Source organism: Pinus tabuliformis, chromosome 7, assembly GCF_031772625.1.
Source record: "Pinus tabuliformis cultivar Carrire ecotype Pingquan chromosome 7, CPIR1, whole genome shotgun sequence".
Lineage (NCBI taxonomy): Eukaryota > Viridiplantae > Streptophyta > Pinopsida > Pinales > Pinaceae > Pinus > Pinus tabuliformis.
The window spans coordinates 1,808,373,945-1,808,393,940 of record NC_142293.1 but is presented as its reverse complement, the minus strand read 5'-3'; the positions used below and the strand labels follow the sequence as shown (position 1 = coordinate 1,808,393,940).

At 39.9% G+C, this 19,996-nt stretch overlaps 1 protein-coding gene across 2 annotated transcripts; it reads left to right on the top strand.

Annotated features, from left to right (window-relative positions):
* The first annotated feature begins 9,404 nt into the window (after positions 1 to 9,404).
* LOC149255603 (DNA topoisomerase 2-like) lies at positions 9,405 to 18,588 on the top strand. Of its 2 annotated transcripts, XM_089460531.1 has the most exons (21): positions 9,412 to 10,154; positions 11,749 to 12,041; positions 12,139 to 12,205; positions 12,434 to 12,704; positions 12,821 to 13,020; positions 13,136 to 13,345; positions 13,434 to 13,547; positions 13,656 to 13,766; positions 13,870 to 14,034; positions 14,128 to 14,313; positions 14,408 to 14,563; positions 14,672 to 14,805; positions 15,007 to 15,175; positions 15,274 to 15,462; positions 15,552 to 15,738; positions 15,849 to 15,898; positions 16,158 to 16,583; positions 16,718 to 16,919; positions 17,019 to 17,074; positions 17,162 to 17,252; positions 17,519 to 18,588. In XM_089460531.1, exons 1-21 carry the CDS (start codon positions 9,582 to 9,584, stop codon positions 18,328 to 18,330), a joined length of 4,662 nt encoding a protein of 1,553 aa, XP_089316657.1. In that variant the 5' UTR covers positions 9,412 to 9,581; the 3' UTR covers positions 18,331 to 18,588. The 2 variants fall into 2 exon arrangements, with proteins under 2 accessions (XP_089316656.1, XP_089316657.1); XM_089460530.1 differs by having other exon boundaries at positions 9,405 to 10,154; positions 13,434 to 13,766.
* Positions 18,589 to 19,996: the final 1,408 nt, after the last annotated feature.

The window sequence follows — 19,996 nt, the reverse complement described above, 5'->3', positions numbered from 1 at the left end:
CCTCCTCTGGATCTTCGGGTTCCTCCTTCTGGATCTTCATGGTGGAAATGGTGGCGTTTGGCTCTGCTTCGATAATCTGCTTGCCTTTGTCATTTCCCTTGCCAGGTTCTAACTCAGAGTTGTAACATGCATCTGATTTTAAAGCCTCTAGCTTGACCACCAGTGACTGCTTGGCCCGACACTCACTTGTGTTGTGAGTGGATCTCTTATGGAACTCACACCACTTTCTCGTGTCCTTCTTTGGCTTCACGACATTGTTCTTTGCTTGCAACTTTGGCAGGTTGTCCTAGGCCACCCCGCCTTGGCTTTGTCCTTTGTTCTGCGGTTTGGGGGCACCTTTCCCTTGCTTCGGATTCGCAGATCCAAAGTCTCGCTTCTTCTGTTTAAACTTTTGCTCGATCTTGACCACATATCGGTATGCCGTGCCGAGCAAGGAGATGTCCAGGAATTCCATCTCGTCCTGGATGTACCTGTGCAGGCAGCCGAGGTACTTGAGAACCAAATGCTTCTCAGAATCCTTGATACCCAACTTTGTGCAAAGGGTATGAAAAACATTGGTAAACTCCAGCACATCTTGGTCCCTTCCTTGTTGCAACATTGTCCACTTTATGTATTTATCCTCATAGCTCCTGACAGAGTAGTACCGCTCCTTGATGGCATCCCGAAATGAGTTCCAAGTGGGTGCGGCTGAAAACAGTGAGTTCATCCTTTTGCTCATAGTAGGTTTCCCACTAGTCCTTGACGTGGGGGGCTGCTTTGAGAAGTACAAAGGTGATATTTTCTCGGTTGGAAAAATCATGAACGAAAAAATATCCTTCTAGCAGATTTAACCATTTATCTACAACGTCTGCATCTATCTGACCCTCAAATATGGGAATGTCAAAGTTAACTTGTACCTTAAAGGGTGTGGCGCTTCCAGAGTAGCTGCCGGAAGTAGATGCATCGCCCTTGGGTAGCCACTGAAGGATTTGGGCAAAGTTGTCCATCATCACGTTCCTTTTTCGCTCGAGGGCTTCCTTGAGCAAGATTTTGATAGGATCTCTTGTCCCCTAGTCTTTCTTTTCATCCACCATGGGAGGCCGTCGGGATTTACGAGGCTGGTCTTGCAAAGGTTCGACTAGTTCAAGTCCTAACTCCTTATATCCCGACCTCGTTGGGGACATACAAAGAAAAAAAGAGAAAGAGCAGACTGCTCTGATAACACTGATCTGGATTTAAACAAGAACGCAACAAATTACAGATATAACCATAAATACAAAGATGTAGTAGAAATAACACTTCATTTCATTAATATCAAATACTGAAATATGCTTACAAACATAATGGAAATAAGACTAGCTCGGGCGATGGTAGCTTATCCTTGAGAAGAGATGTGTTGAAAAATGTGCAACAAGAAATGATAAATTTAGAAATTTCTAAAAATAGAATTGTTAAAAATAGCACTTCTAAAAATAGCAATTTGGCCAGTGAGCATTTTGGCCACCTTGGGTGAGAGGTGAAACTACTAAAAATAACATCTTCTAAAAATAGCATTTTTGGGTCCCTTCCTATTTATAGCAGTCCCTGGTCTATCTATAGGAAGTAAATTCAAATTTGGTCTTACTGGCAGTTTGGAATGTTAATTAATTAATTCTCCATGAGTTAATTAGTTAAGGAAAATCAAACTTGAAGTCTTTGTGAAAACATGCAATTATTTCTCCATGCATTGGGGAATGTGTCCTTGATTTACTCCACTGATTGAGGAATTAAGGATGAGTTCTATATTGAGAGGATCAGTTGACTTAGTTTAACTTAGTCAAGTTCAGTTAGATTAATTTAATAAGTTGTTAAATTAATAAGATGTAGTTTGTTGATGCTTGCATGCATGTGACAACTATTATTTCAGATAATTGTGTATTCACTCATGAATAACTGATGCATGTCAGTTCTGTCAGAGACCCAGTTGAGATCAGAGAAGGGACAATGTACTATCAGTTGTATGAATATTTTTCCTATAAACGAAGGTCATCCATGATGAGGATTTATCTCCTTCATGTTTGTGTAGTTATTTCAGAGGTCAGTGTTGTGTGTGAGGTGAGAATCACACAGGTTGTAGCTGGAGGACCCAAGGAAACTGTGCATAGAAATAGGAGGCTTGGAGGGTAGAGGAGAAGGTTTGTGAGAAGCCTTTAACTGTCTATGAGCAGTAGAGGGATTGTACTGAGAGCTGGATAGCTTCCAAGCTATGGCTTTGTGTAATCCAGACTATATTTCCACTTGTATGATAATACAGAGATGGGGTTTTAGGAAGGTGCTTTCCCCAGGTAAATTCTTCTGTGTTATGTGTGATTGATTCCTTCTTATTAGTTATATGTGTTCTTATTGACGTTGCTCATGGTTGATTAAGCTTTCGCTAAATTGTTTGTAGAAGTAGATCAAGTGTTTTGCTTTAGTACATTGCATTACCAAGTGATCTACAGGTGGGAAATTTCTACATGGTATTAGAGCTAGCTGATTTGTAGAAAAATTTCTACATGGTATCAGAGCTAGCTGATTTGTAAAAAAATTCTACAAAATTCTACATGGTATTGGAGCATAGGTGATCAAGGAGAGAACAATATACTGAGAGGAGATTTCAAAGTTTTGAGTTTTTGGCCAAGAGTTTGTAGAGCAAATCTAAAAATTTTTGTACAAAATTTTCAGAAATAAATAGCATATTTGGATTCCTTGCGGAAAAGTACCCAAAATCAAAAAAAAAAATTGGCTGAATGGGAGTTCGGATGAGGGAGATATCGCTAATTTAAAATCAGCTCTTTTTCCAGAAAATTTCGTGACGGCGGGAAATATGAAACAGATTGGTGTGCTAGTTAAGAACCTATATGCACTTGAGGTACAAGATGCATGCAAAGCCTTGAGGAGCAAGGCAAAGGTTAGATACTTGGTGGTTGAGAGGGAGAGTAAATTACCTCTCAACATGTAGCGCCAGAAGAAGTCTCAGACAATTGTGGAGGAGCCACGATTGGTGCAGCAGCTTCAGGAGGTTGTGGAGCAGCGACAATAGGGGAAGCTGAGAGGAGATCGAGTAGAAACATCTACTCATGCAGAGACCTCCAGTAGGGGAAAACTTCGAGCCAGGTGGGCAGAGGGATCACATGCAGCCATACCGCCAGGTAGGAGGTGGGGCGATGCGAAGTGATCATCCCAAGGAGGAGGGGCGGGATTCTTAAGGTACCCAACCTCTTGGATGAGACTTTGTTACGGCAACCCCGATGTGGAGTAGCAGGAACTGACTGATTTGGTAGAGATAAATGTGGATGGAGCCGCAGAGAGAGCTACAGTGCATGGAATCCAGGACAGCGCAAAGCATGCAGGCTGCAGCAATGCGAGAGGCACAAGTGTGTTGCACAGTGCAGGGTAGCACAGAGAAGGGTGCAACGGTGTGAGATGCATAGAGATGTTGCAGTAGCGCAGAGGTCAGAGAGGGAGCACTTGTCAGCAGCAGGTAGAGCTTCAACATCAGAGTATGTTTCTAGCCCAACAGAGAGGCCAGTTGGGAGTTTTTTTGTTCTGAGTGTTGCTGGAGCAACCACACTTGGTAGATATGTTGCATGCAGAACATTCCAGAGTTACAGGATCGGGTTCGAGAGGAAGCCTTTCTTGTTGAGAGGGAGTTTTGAAAAATGTGCTACAAGAAATGCTAAATTTAGAAATTGCTAAAAGTAACAGTTTGGCCAGTGAGCATTTTGGCCACCTTGGGTGAGAGGTGAAACTGCTAAAAATAACATTTTTGGGTCCTTCCTATTTATAGCAGTCCCTGGTCTATCTATAGGAAGTAAATTCGAATTTGGTCTTTTTTTTTTTCTCTGTAAAGACTAATTCTATTAAAAAAGTGTAAAAGTATGTACAGTGAGGTCAGACCCTCAGAGGAGGCCGAGGCCAGTCCTCAAACAAAAACTCATGGACAATACTGTTTAACCTGTCTAACAGTTTTACAAAACAGACCTCAGAGTTTTGATTTACCCTGATATACTGACAAAATTGACTCGGACTACAGTTATCATCAACATCAGTAATCTCAAATAAACAGAAGCACTTAGCATAGCTGACTCTAAGACAGAGTATGATAACTGTGTTGACTGAAATTACAACCTGGAACATGAGACTGAAACAGACAGGAGCAAATTGCTGCAAAATCCACGACACAAGATCAAAAAAGCGTAACATGTGCACCCGGTGGAGTTTAGGCCGCATGGCTGGGAGACGCTTGCATATCTTCCTTCTCCTGGCTTGGAGAGGCAATCCAAGTAACAAACCCATCATCATCCAGAATCGGCTCTCCACGAGAATCAGTGACCAAGTGTAAACAGCCCAATGCATTGTGAGAAGGTTCGCAAATCTTGTCATCATCCTTGGCGAGGTTGGACGGCAGAGGCTCTTCCTGGACAGGGGCTTCCTCATACAAACAGTCAGCATGATACACCAATCCATTCATGTCCCCCAGTAGAATGCTGCCGTCCTGAGCGCTTGAGGAAGCGGGGGGAGTCGAGCTGGGAGTGTGGCGCTCCTCCTCTGAGACGAACACTGTAAAATTTACAGTCACCACCGGCTGGTTGAGCCGGCTTTGGAAAATAAAGCGGGAGGACTGGTAGGAGCTATTCTGGAAAATCCTCTCCTGGTCTGATAGCGGGGATGAGGGAGGGACAGAGGCAATTGGGGCAACCTGCTGCAGGTCAGAATGAGAAGGGCCAGCTCTGATGCCAGACCGACCCCCTCGACGCGGAATTCCCCTGCTGCGAGGCATTATACCAGAAGCAAAAGACCTGAGAAGTCGCTCGAGCCAGAGGAGACTGAAAGCCTGAGGATTCCAGAGCCGAACACAAACATCGACAGGAGAGATCTGGCCAGGAAACTGAAATGGCTGAGCGTCATATAGAACGGGGTCATTAACTGCCGCAGAGGAATTACGCAGATCCATGATCATGGGCCGAGTCGAGGACAGAGTTGCCATGCTCGCCTTGAATTCTAACTTACCTCGGGCCTGAACAGGTTTTAATTCACCTGCTTTGAGCCTTAACATATCTCTAATGACGCAAACCCCGGAGATCGTCTGCCTGCCATCCGTCAGGCCTGGTGGTAGCGTGGCAGGCTCCATCATTTATTGCTTGAGTGAACACCCGCATCCGGGTAATTCGAATTTGGTCTTACCAGCAGTTTGGAATATTAATTAATTAATTCTCCATGAGTTAATTAGTTAAGGAAAAACAAACTTGAAGTCTTTGTGAGAACATGCAATTATTTCTCCATGCATTGGGGAATGTGTCCTTGATTTGCTCCACTGATTGAGGAATTAAGGATGAGTTCTATATTGAGAGGATCAGTTGACTTAGTTTAACTTAGTCAAGTTCAGTTAGATTAATTTAACAAGTTGTTAAATTAATGAGATATAGTTTGTTGATGCTTGCATGCATGTGACAACTATTATTTTCAGATAACTGTGTATTCACTCATGGATAACTGATGCATGTTAGTTCTATCAGAGACCCAGTTGAGATCAGAGAAGGGACAATGTACTATTAGTTGAATGAATATTTTTCCTATAAAGGAAGCTCATCCATGATGAGGATTTATCTCCTTCAGGTTTGTGCAGTTATTTTAGAGGTCAGTGTTGTGTGTGAGGTGAGAATCACACAGGTTGCAGCTGGAGGACCCAGGAAAACTGTGCATAGAAATAGGAGGCTTGGAGGGCAGAGGAGAAGGTTTGTGAGAAGCCTTTGACTGTCTATGAGCAGTAGAGGGATTGTACTGAGAGCTGGATAGCTTCCGAGCTAAGGCTTTGTGTAATCCAGACTATATTTCCACTTGTATGATAATACAGAGATGGGGTTTTAGGCAGGTGCTTTCCCTAGGTAAATTCTTCTATGTTATGTGTGATTGATTCCTTCTTATCAGTTATATGTGTTCTTATTGATGTTGCTCATGGTTGATTAAGCTTCCGCTAAATTGTTTGTAGAAGTAGATCAAGTGTTTTGCTTTAGTACATTGCATTACCAGGTGATCTACAGGTGAGAAATTTCTACATGGTATTAGAGCTAGCTGATTTGTAGAAAATGTTCTACATGGTATTAGAGCTAGCTGATTTGTAGAAAAATTCTACAAAATTCTACAAGATGTAGCGGCTACATGCCTCTGAATTGTGTTACAATGAGGCTCAAGGGCCTTTTTATTATTGAACAATAAGAGCAAACCCTAAACAACCAAAACCCTATCCCAAGGAGATGTAACTATTACAGATCCATTTGGGCACATCAAATCCCAACATTTAGACTAGTGTTTTAGGGCTCATTAAGCCCTAAATTTAGTTGTTTCATGCCCTAAACAAGTCAACCCTTTGAATGCCTCCTTCCTAGACAGTTTCATGACTTGAAGACATCCAAAAATTGCCTCTAGAGGGACCAGCGCAGGTAACCCCTTATGAAGGTGCGCTACTAAGTAGTTAAGTCCATTGCCAGGGTGCTCTGCAAAGCACTTAGGCTTCCTTTCACCTGCATTGGGCGAGAATGAGTGAAATTCACATAGGGTTTGGGGAATATTCTTATCTTTTGGAGTCATCTAGAAGTTTCCCTGTCTTATCAACTCCTATGAGCTCGAAAATGGATGAGGAATGAGTTAAGGAGCATCATATCCTCTCATCCCTTCCTCCATGGAACTAATTCTAAGTATGGAAGGCCATTCAATGTCACCATTAATGACAAAACCTCCTTCATTTTCCTGTAAATTGACCACTCATCTAAGTGATCAGGGGTTGGATTATGTTGAATTGTAAGGAGATAATGCTGCTATGAGACTTGACTTTGGAGCAAATGATGTGATGCCACAAGCTTGTCTTGCTTTTGATGTGATGTGGATGGGATCCAAGCTGGAGGAATGACTTTGAATCAGACACTAATGGTTGTAATTCCTTCTTCTATCTAATAAAGTGTTTGAACCTTTTTCCATATGATGTGTTATTTCATAATGCTTATATGTATGAATTGCTTCTGATTCCTTTCATTTATATTCAATGGATCATATGCTTTGATTGGTTTTCATCTTCTATTGTGTTTATAGGGTACTTCTCAAGCGGATTAAGTACGGGAAGGAGCGACGGAATCGATACAAGGGAGACGAGAGGAAAGCAGAACTACAAGTAGGCCTTCTATCCTCTCTTCTTATCTATTGCTTATAGGAAAAGTCTAAAACACTTTAAACTGTTGTTCTAGGCACAACTACTTGTCTAGTGAATTAGTGTTTATCCGTAGATGCTAAATTCTCCAAAACAATAACACCAAGAGTTTATGGGCCTTGTTGGGGTGAGTTGGACAACCAACTTCCTGGGGTCACGACTTGGTCATATTATCTCTGTTTGATGCGCATGATAACCTATTGGAAAGATCTCTCCAAGGACTACAACAGAAAAATATGATTTTAGACAGAAAATCGCTGGTGGTAGATTGCCAAAAACCGTCGTTTAGGTTTAGGGGCTCAAAACAGCTCCGGAAGTTCAGGACCCGAAAAACTACTAAAAATAGTAAGTTGTGCTACAATTAAGGAAACTGAAAAACTGAAAGAAACAATGGTGGGGGTCCAAGTGGAATTGGTGGGTGGCCATAACCTACTCCAAGCTCGAGTGTGGTTTCCCAAACCAACCCTCTCACAAATATATGACAATATGCATAGAGTGTGAGCCTTCTTGAGACTCAAATATGGCTTCTCAAGCCACCCCACAATACAATGCAATGTGTGTGTAATGCTTCACCCTATGCCTGAGTATGGCTTCCCAAGCCGACTCGAAAACAAGTGTGAATCCTCACTCAGGTCACCCCACCTAAGTAACTCCAACCTAGGGTGAGCACTGCAACAAACAAACTATACTCACCCTGCAACACCTTGTGGTCTCTCTTGGTTCAACTACACAAAGCATAGGCCCATGGCTTCTCTACAAGTTGTACAAACTAGTCCCAAACAGTCTACGTCTCAAACAAGGGATTAATTCTCTTAAAAGGGCCTCATACTCATCCCTCAATCCACACTGTGAGTTGTGCTTCATTATAATGCTTTGTCTTGTGTAAGTGTCAAGTGTTGTTCTCCTCCAAATGCAAACATTTGCATATAAATACTCTCTGAAAAGGGTAGGAGTGGAAGGTTAAGGGTTGCAACTCTTCATTGCACCTCGAGCCAACCCTTTCACTCTGCTATGTAATAAAAAACCCCACCTAATGTGTAAGCGAGTGCACACGGGTAGCACCACCCTAGTTGACCTATGGGTCATGCCATCTCCCAACTCGACTAACTCATCATGCCATTGTCTCATCATGTTGTATGTGCCATTGTGTGCGGGTCATTAGCCATGATCCTCATCTTGTCCTTATCCTCAGTCCATCATGCCACCCTTTGTGCCATTGAGCCACACTCGTCTCATGTTTTGATTCATTTCACACCTTGATCCCATCTCAATGGTAATTGCGGGTCCGCCTAGTATGACTTGCCCTCTTAGAACATGCGCTTGTGCTAATTCGTCCTCGAGAGGTACCCAAGATGTCTCACCTCAACTCATTCCTACAATGGACACACTGCCACACTCTCCATCTCCATTATAGCCAAGGCATGTGTGTGCGCTCACCTTGAAGGTTTAATAATTTCAAACTAACAATCTTCACATAAAAATACCTTAACAAAACACTTGACCACTGATTATTCTACATCTTTACAAAATAAAATTGAAATTTTAAACCAATATTATCTTTACATTAATTTGAAATTTAATATTTATGACCAAAATATTTAGCTTCTCTTAAAAAAAATTGTTTAATGATAAAGATATTAAAATATTGACTATATTTAGTAAGCAATTTAAAGTACCACCTCAAGGATATTAATTTATAAACCAAATTCTGACCCTATAGGCTCTTGAGGAAAGCGTTACCCGTTAGTTGTTGGAGTCGAAAGTTTCGTATGAAACTCTAAGAAATGTCCATTATTATTATGACAATATGCTCGTGGACTTATCTCACCAGAAATATAAAAATGATTTTATTGGGAGAATCTAAGTAATATTCTTAATTATAAATACCATTAAAGGCCTTCGTTTAACATTTTTGTTGGCAAAATTTTAGCGTGGTTGTTTTCACTTTACCACTGAATGTGGTTGGGTTGGTTTAAATTATACTTTATAAGTAGGTGAGAGAACGGCTACTCCGCCCAAAACCCCAATTCAAACAAACCCAGCAATCCACTTCCGGTGAAAACCGCCACGGAAAAATTTAAAAAATACTACCCTGCAATTATTATTTGAACCATTTGATGCTATTGGCATTTGATACGGGGCATATTCTACTAACTGTAATCCCTCTATCTCAACCTGGTCATCCAATCCCAACCATCCAATTCAAACTTCCAGATCTCAATTCAAAATTCAAATTTCTGACCGTTAACAGGCTATAAATATCGGAAGCGCAAAGGCCTTGTTGGATTTTTTGTTTTGTGCAGAGCCAGCAAAACCCAAAGAAGCCTTGTTTCCCGATCCCCACTGGACACAATCTCTGTGTCAAGCCATTCTCTGTGTCATGGCCGGCGAGAAAAAGCAGCCATTGCAGCCGAGCAATAGCGCGAACATTCCACAAGCCAACGGCAATGGCGTCAAGGGCAAAACCATCGAAGAAACATACCAGAAGAAGACTCAACTGGAGCACATCCTGCTTCGTCCCGACACCTATGTTGGCTCCGTTGAGAAGCATACCCAGTCCCTCTGGGTTTACGAAGGGAATGAGATGGTTCAACGCAGCATATCATACGTTCCAGGTCTCTACAAGATCTTCGATGAAATCCTCGTCAATGCGGCTGATAACAAGCAGCGGGATCCCTCCATGGATTCCGTGAAGGTGACCATCAGTGTCGAGGATAATTGCATCAGCGTTTACAACAACGGAGACGGTGTTCCCGTGGAGATTCACCAGGAGGAGGGCGTGTATGTGCCGGAGATGATCTTTGGGCATCTGTTAACGAGCAGTAACTACGATGACTCTGAGAAGAAGACCACTGGTGGAAGGAATGGGTATGGTGCCAAGCTTGCTAATATCTTTTCTACCGAGTTTATTATTGAGACCGCCGATGGGAAGAGGCAGAAAAAGTATAAGCAGGTATGGCTCAGTGCTTATTGTCTCTGTTTTTGCTTAGTTTTGTATGGGGAGTCCCTCTAGGGCTTTAGGGTTTTCAGAGTGAGGGCATTTGCTGATATTTCGACTAACATGGCAAGTTTTCTTGTCAACGAATTCCCACAACTACAGTCCATATGTTGATGGATGGCTCTGGAAGCTGGGCAGAGAACACATTTTCTGTCTATTTTCTCTGTTTTTGGGTCCTGTATATTGACGATTAGCTCTGTGTGTGGATTTTAACCTTCCTGTGAACGAATTACCACAGATGGGGTCCATACCCCGATGGATGAGTCTGGAATCTAGGACATCAAAGATTTTCGGTCTTTGCCCTGTGTTTTATAATTTAGTTCTTTAGTTGGTTCATTCATTTTGAACAAACAATGAAGTTCACATCAGGTTAAATTCGAAGGACCGATGAATTAAATTTACAGCAACCTGCTCCCCTGGGGTAACCAATGAAACTCACGGCAGGTTAATTTTGAACAACTGAGAAAACAAATTATTTAATTTACAGTATCTATATCTTAAGATTCACGCATTCAAATAAAAGATAGCACACTTTTCCTTGATATTCATCTTAGCCATCATTAAACAATTGGTTACGCATTCTTGCATGATATCCATCTTAATCATCATTAAACAATGGAAAATGATTGTAAAGTCGTCAATCATCTTAAACTGGGAATAACCACAAACTGTTTTCCAATATGATATAAAACATACTAACAAAAAAATTTAAAAACATTAAAATGGAAACTATAAAAATAAATCAAACAAAACCATGAATCGCTCCAGTAAAAGAAGTTTATGGAAATAATACAAACAAGCATGTTAGAGCAGTATGTCCTTGCCTCCATGAGGACTGCTACATTGTTCAGGGGCTTGTTTAATGGATAAGTTATTTGTAAATGTGTGGTTATTTTTATTAAAATTGTTATTATTAATATTATATGATGTGATATATATAAATCAGTTTAGATTTATCTTAACACCGGATTTAACAAGTGTTGAGAATGATCAAATTTCTTTCACTCTAAAAGTGGTTTGCATCTTAAGAGATTTGATCTTTCTCGGTGTTTGGTAGATCCGAAGTTAAGATGGATCTATTCTGGTTATTGAAATAACTATAGCATTTTATGAATCTATACTTGTATTTTATTGAAAGACTATCTGCCTTAACTGTTAGCCACAATTCTTTTATGCTTTTGCGTTGTTTTGATGTGGTTATTTTATTAAAATTGTTATTATTAACATTGTATTATGTAATTATATAAACCAGCTTAGATCCATCTTAACTCCAAATCTAACAAGTGCTGAGAGTGATCAAATCTCTTTAACTCTAAAAGAGATTTGATCCCTTTCGATACTTGTTAAATCTGGAATTAAGATGGATCTATGCTGATTATTGAGATATCCATAGCATTTTATGAATATGTACTTGTATTTTATTGAAAGACTGTCTGCCTTAACGGTTAGCCACAATTCTTTCATGCTTTTGCATTGTTTTGATTGGTGACTGTTTTTACTATTTGAAAATCCACATGTTTGCCCCAAATTTCGGTGCTTTCATATAAAGGTTTTCAAGAACAATATGGGTGTTAAGTCGGACCCGGTCATTACAAAGTGCAAGCCGGCAGAGAATTGGACCAAGGTCACATTTAAGCCCGATTTGATTAAGTTTAACATGACCCATCTGGAAGATGATGTTGTTGCCCTGATGAAGAAGAGAGTTGTGGATGTAGCTGGATGCCTTGGGAAGACAGTTAAGGTTGAGTTGAATGGACAACGGTTACCTGTCAAGACCTTTCAAGATTATATTGGCCTATACCTGCAAACAGCTAACAAATCGAAGCCAGAGCCTCTACCAAGGTCTTGTTGACTTGATTGATGTATTAGTTTTATAAGGATTTTTACTGTTATAAATGTCAATTTTCATATTATGATTAACATATTATTGGTTTTTCAGAATTTATGAAAAAGTAAGTGACAGATGGGAGATTTGTGTGAGCCTAAGTGATGGACAGTTTCAACAGGCAAGTTAATCATAACAAATTCTCTTCTCAAATTATGAGCTGGTTTATGTTTGAACTTTGGACATTAGATGCAATCGCCTATAAATTTCTCTTCTGTGAAACATTAGTTCTTAGTTTTAAGTACGATTCTGGTTTATGATGACTGCTTACAGTTTAGTTAAGTGCTTCAGGTCATGACTCTGGTTACTGTGGTTTATTATGCCTACTTATGTTTTGATGTCTATTCAGGTTAGCTTTGTTAATGGAATAGCTACCATTAAAGGTGGTTCCCACGTTGATTTAGTAGCAAACCAGATAACAACCCATGTGATGAACATTGTAAATAAGAAGAACAAGACAGCTGCGGTGAAAGCACACACGATCAAGAATCATTTATGGATCTTTGTCAATTCTTTGATTGACAATCCTGCTTTTGATTCCCAAACCAAGGAGACACTGACAACTCGTCAGAACAGCTTTGGTTCAAAGTGTGAACTCTCTCAAGAGTTTTTGAAGAAAGGTACTTATTATCTATCAAAGTTTATTCATCTGTTTGTGTTTAAGTGAATTTTTTAATCAAAGGTCAGTCCTGTCATATCTAGTGCCCAAGGGTAATGCTTGATTTGGTGCTTGCAGTTGCTAAATGTGGAGTTGTCGAGAACATATTATCATGGGCAGACTTCAAACAGAGCAAGGATCTTAAGAAAACTGATGGAACCAAGAGACAAAGGTTAACTGGTATCACCAAGCTTGATGATGCAAATGATGCAGGGAGCAAGAATTCTGATAAATGTACTCTGATTTTAACTGAGGGAGATTCAGCCAAGGCTCTTGCGGTAAATGCATTTGCATCATAACAAAGTAAACTGATATACAATGGGGTTAGTGTTGTTGTAGGTTTTCAAGTCATTGCCAATCTGAGTTTGTTTTTTGGCTTTCTTTGTGCTTCAGATGGCAGGGTTGGCTGTTGTTGGGCGAAACCATTATGGCGTGTTTCCTCTCAGAGGTAAGTTGCTGAATGTAAGGGAAGCAAGCCATAAACAGATCATGGAAAATGCTGAGATTCAACATATCAAGCAAATCCTTGGTCTGCAACATGGAAAGGAATATGACAGTGTCAAATCTCTGAGATATGGACACCTTATGATTATGACAGATCAGGTAAATGTTGTATATTGATAACTGTAGTTTCTATGTAAGTTTGGAAGATATGATGATTGAAAATTAGTTTATCCTTTGCTTGTTGTAGGATCATGATGGTTCACACATAAAAGGATTGCTGATCAACTTCATACATTCTTTCTGGCCATCTCTACTCAAGATTCCTTCATTTCTTGTTGAATTCATCACTCCTATTGTCAAGGTACATGTTCTCTTAAATCTTCAACTCCTTAACATTATGAAGATGCATATATTTTTATTTCCCATCGAGTATGAAGCTGTGCTTGTGCTATTTGCTTTTTTGATCCAGGCAAACCATAAAGATGGACGGGTATTGTCTTTCTATACCATGCCTGAGTATGAATCATGGAGAGAATCTCTGGGTGGATCAGCATCAGGATGGACCATAAAGTACTATAAAGTAATGCTATATTAGTTTTTCTTTGTATATTTTGTAGTCCGAGCTCTATTTTTACTAGGGTCAGCTATTTTTTGTTTTGCCATTCATTCCTGAAATTATGCAGGGTCTCGGTACAAGTACTTCTAAAGAGGGGAAAGAATATTTTAAAAATTTGCACAAACATAAAAAAGACTTCATGTGGATTAACGATGAAGATGGAGATGCAATTGAATTAGCCTTCAGCAAGAAGAAAATAGAGGCCAGAAAGAACTGGCTAAGACATTTTGAGGTAATGAAATTAGTTTCCATAATGAGTAAAATGTTGTTGAATGGAAGACTGCTAATTTGCTCACAATTCTAACATTAATGAATCTAATGGCAGCCGGGGACATATTTGGACCAGACTGACAAGCTTATCAAGTACAGCGACTTTGTAAACAAGGAACTGATCCTATTTTCCATGGCTGATTTGCAAAGATCCATCCCATCCATGGTTGATGGTTTAAAACCAGGGCAAAGAAAAATATTGTTTTGTTCTTTCAAGAGAAATTTTGTTACGCAAGCAAAGGTTGCCTCATCTTACCATGGAATTATTTACTCCCATCTTATATGGCTTATCGGACTCTTGGAATTTACAATAATAATGTTGTTTCCTTAAACAGGTGGCTCAATTCTCGGGTTATGTCTCAGAGCATTCTGCTTACCATCACGGTGAGCAGAGTCTTGCTAGCACAATTATTGGAATGGCACAAGATTTTGTTGGAAGTAACAACATTAACCTTCTTGCCCCGCTTGGACAATTTGGTACCAGAGCCCAGGTGAGAAATTCAGGGACGTAGTTGCTTTTGAATCTTAATGATCCCAGAGCCCACTGCTATTTATTCTTACATCTAAATGAAACCTCCTGCCTATGTCGTTTATGACAGGGTGGAAAAGACCATGCAAGCGCTCGATATGTTTTCACATGCCTGTCACCAATAACACGCTTCTTGTTCCCAAAAGACGATGATGTACTCTTGGACTACTTGAATGAAGATGGCCAGAAAATTGAGCCAACGTGGTAAGTAGTTTGGTACAGAAGGATGATAAATTGTTCTATTCAGAATTGTGTATAATTTGATAGGCAGGTACAGAAGGATGGCGAACTGTGGGATTCAGAAATTTTGTATAACCCTGGGGAGTCTTGTACACAAGGAATTTGTGTTATATATATGTCTTATTGCAAATATGGGTTTTCATTGGTTTTCTGTCTGTGGATTAGGTATGTGCCAATTATTCCGATGGTCCTTGTGAATGGAAGTGAAGGAATTGGAACTGGTTGGAGTTCCTTTGTACCTAACTACAACCCAAGGGATATTGCCGCAAATATAAAGCGCATGCTTAATGATGAACCCTTGCAGCCAATGACACCTTGGTACAAGGGTTTTAAGGTAATATTCTGCCCATTATTCAATATATAGAAATTTGCAGAATATTTTACAAATTTGATTCAACCGGTGTTTTCATTCTTAATCCTGGGTGTGTTCAGGGTACAATTGAACAAACAGCTGTAAAGGATAATTGTGTGAGTTACACGATTAGTGGCATCATAGAGGAAATTAATGAGACCACCCTGAGAATTACAGAGTTGCCCGTTCGCAAGTGGACTCAGGATTACAAGGAATTTTTGGAAGCGTTGATGACTGGGAATGATAAGATTAAAGATCCATTCATAAGGGTAGGTTGCTGTCATTCATCCAAACAGGTTACACCTAAGAATTTTTAAATATTGTGAAATGCTTTTTAATGAAAATATTTGTCTTCCAGGACTACAAGGAATACAATACTGATACCAGGGTCCATTTTGAGGTGTCACTGTCTGAAGAGAATATGAAGATTGCACTCCAAGAGGGTCTTTTAAAGAAATTCAAACTGACTACTACAGTCAGTACAAGTAACATGCATCTTTTTGACTCAAAGGGAATCATTCATAAATATGAGACCCCTGAGCAAGGTACATTCCTGAAATTCATCATTATTTGGTTTTCTGGTAGGCTTCAATTTTGTATTTAAATGTATGAGTTAAAGAACAGTTCTAAATGGGATTACCTCATAAACTTGCAGTTCTGGAGGACTTCTATCATATCCGACTGGAATTCTATGAAAAGAGAAAGGTAGGTTTTTCTGTACTGTCCTCTTTAGCCAGGGCCTTCTTTCTGGCTTACCATTACCAACACATTTGTTTTCTGCCATTTCTGTGCCTGCCCTCTTTGTCTTACTTTGTCTCCAAGAACTTGTTTTGGCAATGCCTCGTCAAAAGATGCCATGGATTGAAATTTTGAAAGCCCAACAAATTGTGTTTTTGTTTCATATAATGAACAGCAAAATTTTGGGATGAACGCTTTTAACATTGAATTGAAATTGTGAATTCAGAAAGTCCAATTGGACAACCTTCAGCTTGATTTGCTGAAATTGGACAATAAAGTTAGATTCATACTGGGGGTTGTAAATGGAGAAATCATAGTGAGCAACAGGAAGCGTGCAGAGTTGCTGCTTGAATTGAAGAACAAAGGTTTCACCCCATTCCCCAAGAAGGGAAAACCTGTTGAGGCAGCTATTGCCGGGGCAGTAGAAGAGGATGAAGAGTCTCCTGAAGACAACATTGAGACAGTAAAGGGTGTTCGTGCTGGAGATTATGAGTATCTTCTATCCATGGCAATAGGAACATTGACTTTAGAAAAAGTACAACAATTATGTGCTGAGCGAGACAAGCTTGAGGGTGATGTTGAGGAGCTTAAAAAGGCAACACCCAAATATCTATGGTGGAAAGACTTGGATGCCTTTACAAAGGAGTTGGATGTATGTTCCTCATATTTTGACACTTTTGGTAGATCGAGATTTGTGTGATTCATCCTGTCTGATAAACGAGTTGCTTCATCCACTCTTATGGCTTTTGGTATATTTGGTTTCTCACTTGTCTGTAATTTTTGTAGGCTCAAGAACTACAGGAGGCCAAGGATGATGAATATGAATTGAGCAACATGGGAAATGATGCTGCCAGAATCTTCAGACAAGTAGGCAAAAACCAGAGAAAAAATACCAAAAAAACTGTAACTGCTGAAAAAACTGATTCTCAATCAACCACCAACAATCAGGCATCCACTGCCTCTCTTACTACAACTAATGCACAGAATGGTAATGCTGTTTTTGATCAACTGCAATTGAAATTCACTGTTATAAATGTCATCCCTGTGGTTGTAAAAGCTTTGACGTATGCCTGGCATCTATCTGCAGAAATTGGGAAACCCAAGCGTGGAGGCGGCAAGAAAGGGGCTGCGAAAAAACAAATGGTTTGTTTAGGTTACTTTCTATTTATTTCCCTAGGATCCAATTTATGTTGTTGTTTAACATGGATGATGTGAATTGGATCTTTTCAGGAAGTGGAAAGCGATGAAGATGATGAATTAGATACCAGCCTGCAGGATCGGTTGGCATCTTATAACCATGGCTTATCAGCAGATCAATCAGGTTCCTCATCATATTTTTTCGGCAGCAATTCATATTTACTGAAGAGATAAGATAAGATAAGATATTTATGTCCAACTAATGACCACAAAGTAGGTCAAAGGGACTGTTGAGTACAATGATGTCCATAAAATGTGGGAGAACCAAATCATCTCCTATAAAAAATACAATGCATGAATATAAAACTTTTGTTATTTGAGCACTTCAGTCTCTTCTAATATAAATTTGCATTCTGTAATCTGAGTACTTGTATTTTTTGCAATTTGCAGTTGTTGAGGATCAGGGAAGCAAGCAAAATTCACCAACTGAAGATTTTAAACCAAAGCAGAAAGAGACCACTAGACGGGCAAAAAAGGCTTCCCCTGTCTACGTTGAGATGTCAGATGAAGATGATACAATGGAAACCATTCCTGAAGAAGAAGAAAATGAAGAGGAGGGAGAGAAACAACCAAGGAAGGCTGGTGCAAAAGGGAAGACTGCCAAGGGGAGGACAAAGAAGGCCACTATTGCCAGTGATAGTGGTTCTGATTTTGGAATTGATGAAGATGACGACACTGATTATGAGGAAGCCATTCCTAGGAAGGGGTCAAAGAAGCCTGTTGCTGATAAGGCCTCCAAGCCCTCGAAAACAAACCCTAAAAAGTCTAATTCTACAACTACTGCCCCTGTACCTAGAAAGAGAGGACCCAAAAGGCCAACCCAGGGACAAAAGCTGATTGATGAAATGCTAAAGCCTACTTCTGTTGATGATGCTGTTGATGCTGTAGAGCCATCACCTTACAAGAAATCCCCTGAGAAAAAAGTGAGAAAAATGAGACCATCTCCTTTCAACAAGAAAAGTGGATCAGTAATGTCAAAGCTGATGCAGGAGAGTGATACAAGTCCTCATAGTGCAAATGGCTCTGCTGGATCTTCGTCCAATAGTCCTGAAGAAGTCAACGAAGCTCCAAAGCCAGTTGGGCGAAGCAGGCCACAGAGAGCGACTCGAGCTCCTGTGCAGTATGCCTTGAGTGAGAGCAGTGATGAAGATGAAGATGAAGTTGAGATCAGTGATTCAGATTTTGTAGAAGATGATGACTAAAGTAGGAAACGTGCTCAATACAGAATGTGCATCTTTTACTTAGTATTCTGGTGGTTTTGATTTCAAAACAGTTGTATCATAAGTGAGGAAGCATGCCTATGTAGGGCTCTTTGAGAGCCATTAGTGCCTTTTACGGCAAACTTCAGAAATGCTTTTCTTTTAGCACCAATGGATAGAAGATTATGACCAAACTAGGAAAGCTATTCAGCACAATGTACATATTTTACTAAGTATTCTTGTGGTTCTGATATTATATCAGTTATGGGTTCTTTGAATGGCATAAGTATCTTCTTGCAAGCTTCAAAAATGCTTTTCTTTAGCATCAATGATAATTGACATAGATTACAATGTTTGTGCAATTTTTTGACATCACATCATAGAAGCAATGTGGTTGTCACTTAACTGCACTTGTTGGCCTGGTCAGATAAAGTCACAGAGAATATCTAGAAATATCTTGTGGTGCATTCCACAATTTAATCTTGCTGCTTATGTATCTTTATGGCATGGGCTATCTAGAGCAGACAGGCCTCATTTGTTGATTCATTCCATCATTCAACTGCAAATATCTTTTTGGTGTTGTAGATCTAGTGCAAAGTACAGGCCTCTTAGCATCTTGTCATTAAGTCAGTTCTGTTTCTCCTACGTCAATTGGGACATCAGGTGTGGATTTTGGATCTCATTTGTGAGAAAAAACTTGTCATTTTTGAATCGCAAATCTCTTGCATAAGATTCAGAAAATGGTATATCACTGTTTACACATCACATCTGCATAGAAGCAATGTGCTTTCAATGTATCTGTGATTCTGCATTTATTTGCCTGGTCAGATAAAGTGGCAGGAATAGTTTGCGGAAATATCTTGTTTTATTCCAGAATTTATTGTCGCTGCATTTATATCGTTACGGTGTGGGGTATGTAGAGTATGCAGGTCTCATGTGGCTGTGCATTGCATCTTTTAATTGATCCTTTTACCAAGTGCTGGCCTCTTATCGGGAAAGTACTTCTGTAGAAGAAGTGCATTAACTGGCCTTGTGATCGGCATTGTAGTAAGGATTATCCAGTTCGAGGTGTGTATCTCATATGTTAATAGAGATAAGGCGTTATGGAATGGTCTCATGATGTCCTTCACTTGGTGATTCAAGTAATTAACAGTAACTTTCTCGACGCTTCTTGTGGCATACTTACAACAGGTATCTGCCCCTAGTCTTCAAGGCATTTTCACAACCTGTGCATTTTAGAGGATGCTTCCGTAAATATTTTTCCTTTGCTTTACTTGAGGAAGGTCACTGCTGTCTTTATTATGCTGGTAGACAGCAAGATATAAAACATATTTTATACCGAGTTAGTTTGATTGTGCTAAATTAGATATCCTGATCCTGCTCTCGTGGAGCTGGAATGATCTCCACATTGTATTTATTTGTGTTTTAATTTAATAAAAGACAATCGAGCGAGAGGGATTTGTGTGTGAATGAAAATATTGCAGAGCAATCCGTGTTACTTCTGTGATTCCTGTGTATATTTTTAATTTGTTATCAGTCGCGTGCTTTTTCTTTTGCGGTTGGATTCGATCAAGCGGAGTCACAGGGGCGCTCTGTGTATGTATGCAAAGCTTCGTATAATTCCTGTATTCATATAATGCCTGACAGCTGATGGAAACCGCAACAATAG

Coding starts and splice junctions, on each gene's coding strand:
- LOC149255603 (XM_089460530.1), top strand. CDS start 9,582: ATGGCCGGCGAGAAAAAGCAGCCATTGCAGCCGAGCAATAGCGCGAAC. Junction 13,767..13,869: donor GGACCATAAAGTACTATAAA/GTAATGCTATAT, acceptor GAAATTATGCAG/GGTCTCGGTACAAGTACTTC. Junction 14,806..15,006: donor CAGAAAATTGAGCCAACGTG/GTAAGTAGTTTG, acceptor TCTGTGGATTAG/GTATGTGCCAATTATTCCGA.